The following is a 5,744-nucleotide window of genomic DNA, read 5'->3' on the forward strand; positions in this document are numbered from 1 at the left end:
AGTAAACATTTTTTTGCGCAACACGTACATATATGGAATTGTATGTATCTCTTTTTACAGGGTTGCTTTTCTGCATACAGATCAATGTTGATAAACGATTTAAAAAAAAATCAACATTGACAGTCATTTTAAATTTCATTTTACTGTCAATGTTGACAGTGTTGAATAATTAAGCTATTTCATTCTTACATATATAAGCAATATACTTCATAGGTTTCTCTTTTTAACCTAAGCATTGACAGTCATTTGAGTGTCATTTTTTCGTCAGCTGTGACATAAGAAATGTGCGTGTATTAGTGAAACGATCAGGAGTTTCTTGTAGGGATGATAACACACATACACACAGATAAATTGCATTGTATAGTTGGAAACAACCCCATGTGGTGTGCCGTACATACACATATATTTAATTAGATAAGTAAGACTTCAAGATATAGTATATAAAGCTTAGAAATTTAAAACTAAAATTAGAATGAAAGATTTCTTACTCAATAAAAGACTTGTTCAATTCCCCCCACCAGTGGTAAGGTTGACAAAGTCTTTATTGACTTCAAACACATATGTAGAATAACAACAAAAAGCGATACAATCGACACTATAGATATCCAGTGGTATATCGTGCTGAGGTAGATAGGCAGATAAAAGATACGTTATCGCAAGAAATAATAGTTCCCGGTAATAGTCCCTACAATTCGCCATTATGGTTTGTACCCAAAAAGGCTGATAAAAACGGAAAACCACAATGGCGTGTAGTTACTGATTATCGCATACTTAATGAGCCGATAATCGATGATCGCAATATGCAGGACATATTTGACAAAGTGGGAAAATGTTGCTATGTTAGCACCATCGATCGGGCGAAGGGATTTCAGCAGATTGAGGTACACCCTAATAGTAGAGCCTAACAGCTTTTTCAACGGCAGATGAACAGTATGAATTTACAAGAATGCCGTTTGGTCTCAGAACAGAGCCTGCAACATTTCAGAGGCTTACTAACTATGTTTTAAGAGAACATACACATAAACAAGATTTCTGTCGAATACTTAGATGATATTTTAATATTCTTTACAAAGTTTGCAGAAGATATTCTTTCCATTAAAACAGTTTTCAATACTTTACGTRCTTCTAATTTAAAGATTCAAAGTTGCTGAATTATCAACAACATCTTTGGGACATGTCCTGTCCACAGAAGGTATAAAGCTGGATCCCTTAAAAATAAAATCTATTGAAAATATGAAACAGTCTACTAGTATTAAAGAAATAAAACAATTCCTACGTATGACAGCATATGTATTACCGCAAATTTATATGGGGCCACGCAAAAGTAGCTTATGAGATTAGTAAAGAAAAATTCTGTTTTAGAGTTTCAAAATAAGGATTTTTTAAACTCTTTTAATAACTTGAAAAAACTTATAACCAGTGAGTCCGTCTTACAACTGCCAGATTTTAATAAAAAATTCATTACTATTGAGAAAGAAGTCTTAGCCATGGTATGGTCTGTGAAACATTAACAAACCTTTAACGTAGTTGCATAATATTAAGGAGCCTAGTATGAAGCTAGAAAGTTGGAAAATTCATCTAAATGAATATGGTTTTGAATTTACGTATATTAAATGAAAGGATAATACTGTTGCTTATACTTTAAGCAGATACTTTGTTTCAAATTTCGTAGATAGAGATATATACAATAATTATGGAAATAGTGAAATTGAAAGTAAGAAAGTAGCAAATCAAAATTCTATGTCATTAGATGCAACTGGACACAGACCGTTAGAAGATAATTTAAAATATGTATATATTTATAACGGAAAGGAGTATCAATATGCTATAAGAATAAAATTCACTTGAATTATGGTCAAGATGAATAAATATATTTAAAAATCGTAAATAGAAAGTATCAAACTCACATAACAGTGACTGATGGAAAAAGTATTTTACAGAAATTCTCATAAACAAAGATGTTATATGTATTTCTTGTCAAAATAATGAACTTTTTGTAAAATTCCCATATTTGTATGTAAATTTCTTTGAAAATAGCAATATCAAATTACATAAATCAAATATTAAATTAATTGAAATTAGTGATAAGAATGAAACATTAACAACCATAGAAAAAGAACATATCCGTAATAATCATAGGGGTATACAAGAAGTTTTCCTTGATTTTAAAAATAAATACTTTTTTCCGAAAATATATAAACTAATATGACTGCTTGGAACGCACTTATGAGAGCTGCCCCCTCCACGATGTCGAAATCGTGCTTGGCGTCTTTACCTCCAGGGTGRGCAAAGAAGGTATATTTGGCATTACGGTTGGTAAATTAGCTAATCGACTTCGCCGGCGCCCAAAATATGGTTCTTTGTACTACTAGATTCCAGCATAACAAGATTCTTAAAGCTACCTGGCTGACTCCGGATCGAAAAACCACCAACCAGATCGATCATGTTGTGATAGACAGAAGACACGTCTAAAGTGTTTTAGATGTGCGTGTGCTCCGAGGTCCTAACATCGACTCGGACCACTATCTTGTTGCAGCCAAGATTCGCAATCGCCTCTGTGCAGCAAAAAACGAACGCCAACAAACACAAGGAAGGTTCGACGTTTGATATTGATATCATCGGCCTCAACACCCGCGCCGTTAGTTCTGCTTTCTCCGGACTGGACAAGGAAGCAAAGCAGATTGGTCTGGCAGTGAACGAGGGCAAGACGAAATATCTCCTGTCATCAAACAAACAGTCGTCACACTCACGACTTGGCTCTCACATCACGGTTGACAGTCATAACTTTGAAGTCGAAGATAATTTCGTCTATCTTGGAACCAGCGTAAACACCACCAACAATGTAAGCGAGTAGGCAATAGAGAAGCAAAGTCTTCAAAAAAAAAAACTCTATAAGTCACTCATAATTCCCGTCTTGCTGTATGGTGCAGTGGCTTAAACGATGACAGCAACTGATGAGTCGACGTTGCGAGTTTTCGTGAGAAAAGTTCTGCGAAAGATTTATAGTCATTTGCGCGTTGGCCATGCCAAATATCGCATTCGATGGACGAAAACACTCCAGCTCCGAAAGTACGCTGTAGCCACCGGGGGCAGCAGAGGAAGGGGAAGACCTCCACTCCGTTGGAGGTGGAGAAGGGCCTGGCTACGCTTAGAATATCCAATTGGCGCCACCTAGCGAAAAGAAGAAACGACTGGCGCGCTGTTGATAACTCGGCTCGAAGAAGATATCCTGGAGCCTTAATACCTCTTATCATCAAAAAAATCATACATTGTGATTTGATGCGTAGCAAATTTAATAATATAAGAATGTGGAACTACTTACATGTATATATTTTATATAAACAGTTTTGAACAATCAAGCACTAATAATTTAAAAGCTATTATAATTTCACTGTATTATCTTCACTATAATATGAATTTAATTTATACTTCAGTCTAACAGAGGACAGTTATGCTAACATCATAAATTGAAAAAGTAGGAATAATGCAGTATTTTATTGAAATTATCTATTGATATGATAGCTTACATCTCAATTAATAATCGCAATAATATTTTACTATAAATTCTTTGTCTATTATTTGACAGTGACAATTACCCGTTAGTTCCAAAATATTCTAACAGATGACGGTAACTGTTGGCTGGATTAAGTAAGTAAGCAAATAATTTGCAATAATATAATATTGCGATTATAAATAGAGATGTAAGCTATTCTGTCTTTCAATTCGGATCGAATTGCAGACGGTGTGCAATCAAAATTTAAAATCGGTTCAGTAATTTAGGCGTCCATCGCGGAAAAACAACGCGACACATGATTTTTATATATGTATAAAGATATGTATATTACTAGTAAATATTTTCTAAAATTCGTTGCATAGATTTAAATAATACTAATAACTGAATTAATATCTACTTTGCAGAAAGTTCAACGTTTCAACGTAGCCAACGGCAATACTATGGTCATCATATAGAGGAAGATTTTGTTGAACCTCCGAGCGAACAAATCAGATATGAAAGACAAGAGCGTGAAGTGAAACGATTACAGCATATTGATAGAGATATTTTGCATTACAGAAAGGAAAAAATTAATTTCTTAGAACCAGAAGAATCTTCGTACATAGTTGATCATAATGTTTCACCAAAAATGTATTCTTCTACTAATACACGTCCCCTTCGTGGACGTTTTTCAGAATCGGATGGCACATTACCAACAGTAATGAATGACAATGTGGTGATCGACCGCGATGAGTTTGGTACTAATAGAATTGTTACTAGCGGCCGAAGAGCCTTAAATGCTATATAGGAATCATGGATATAAGGTTGTCGACAAGCCTAATAAGTTTTAATATCTAAGTTTATGTCTAAAATATTGTTCTGTCGCATGTGTCACTACATTTTCAACGGTAAAAAAGTATTAATTGAAATAATTCAAACACCTATATGACTGCAAAATATAGTGTTGAAGTAAAACGTGCTCCAAAATCGATTTTCATTGTTTTTTTTCATGTTTAATAATTTTATGAACTTGCAACAGGGTGCTACAGAGTATAATAGTTTTGTTCACTTAACGGTTGTTTGTATATATCACCTAAACAAGATCGACTTAGATATGAAGTTATATTTATGAATGATCAGGATGAAGAGGTGAGTTGAGTTTTAAGTGACTGTCTGTGTTTCGTTGTCCGTTGTCAGCTTTTAATTTGAGTAAATCGTGCTTCTTTGCAAAAAAGTAAGTTCGAATATTCGTAATCAGACCACTGCCAGACCTAAAGATGTAAGTTCGAATATTCGTAATCGGACCACTGCCACACCTAAAAAACTCCATTAATAGAAACCTATAACATGGCATAATTAAGTATTTAAGTAAGATTTGATTTTGAAAAAAATTCTAACAGGCTTAATGTATGTACATATAATATAAACCAGTAATGCTACAATAACCAAATTCCCTTAGAACACATCTTATAAAAGTCCCTACATACAGTGTGAACCTCGAACCATAATCTCGCCCACTCTCCATATAACGATTTTGTTACAAAAATACAAAAGTGCGATGTATTAATAACCAATCGCCAGGATAATACAGGACAGCTTCATCATAACCATACGTATTAAATTTGACGATGAGCATTACACCGCCCACATATACATATGTGATATAAATTATCTCCGAACCTTCCCACATTTAAACCAAATTCGGTAAATAACAATATAAATGGCATTAACCGAGAGCCGCTCCTATGACACGTTTAAGCTTCTTAGTGAGTGTAGCTTTTTGAGTCTCCCGCACCAGACGAATACACTATAGAACATTATTACATTTACAACGGTTTCGTAGAGCCAAAGCACCAGTTCTACATTTCTCCTATAGCCATTTATGCAATAGTACATAGATGCCTTCCTCACTCTTTTTCCTCTATTAAAGCCTATCCAAACTCTTACATTACTTGAGTTGACAGCTATACACTGTCAACCGACAGCCTTGTTCTTCGAGTTTTTAATAGGTTATTAATCACCAATATTCAAAGCAGTATGGAAATTAGCCAACCCTGAGGGGTGTCTCCGTTAGCTTTTAGGATCGCTGTGCACTGCTTTCATCTGCTACGACCTTTGTGTCGCAGAGAAAACTATATTAGCTGCTAGAGGTTCGATTCTATCTCAAACTTTTCGAAGGTTCAAATCATCGCCTACAGCAGCACATTGCGAAGACCCTTGATATCGGAAAAGATGCACGTGCAAAGCAGTG

General features: G+C 34.7%; 1 protein-coding gene across 9 annotated transcripts in view; it reads left to right on the forward strand.

Annotated features, from left to right (window-relative positions):
• The window catches only part of LOC108968753 (voltage-dependent L-type calcium channel subunit beta-2), a 393,950-nt gene extending 389,466 nt beyond the window's left edge, over window positions 1-4,484 (forward strand). For all 9 annotated transcript variants that reach the window (XM_018932974.1, XM_018932982.1, XM_018932981.1 and 6 more), the window contains one exon: window positions 3,919-4,484. In XM_018932974.1, the coding sequence (XP_018788519.1) occupies window positions 3,919-4,301 (383 nt within the window). In that variant the 3' untranslated portion in view covers window positions 4,302-4,484. The remainder of the gene's footprint in view (window positions 1-3,918) is intronic.
• Window positions 4,485-5,744: the final 1,260 nt, after the last annotated feature.

Source organism: Bactrocera latifrons, unplaced genomic scaffold (assembly GCF_001853355.1).
Source record: "Bactrocera latifrons isolate USDA-ARS-PBARC rearing strain unplaced genomic scaffold, ASM185335v1 scaffold_229, whole genome shotgun sequence".
Taxonomy (NCBI): Eukaryota; Metazoa; Arthropoda; class Insecta; order Diptera; family Tephritidae; genus Bactrocera; species Bactrocera latifrons.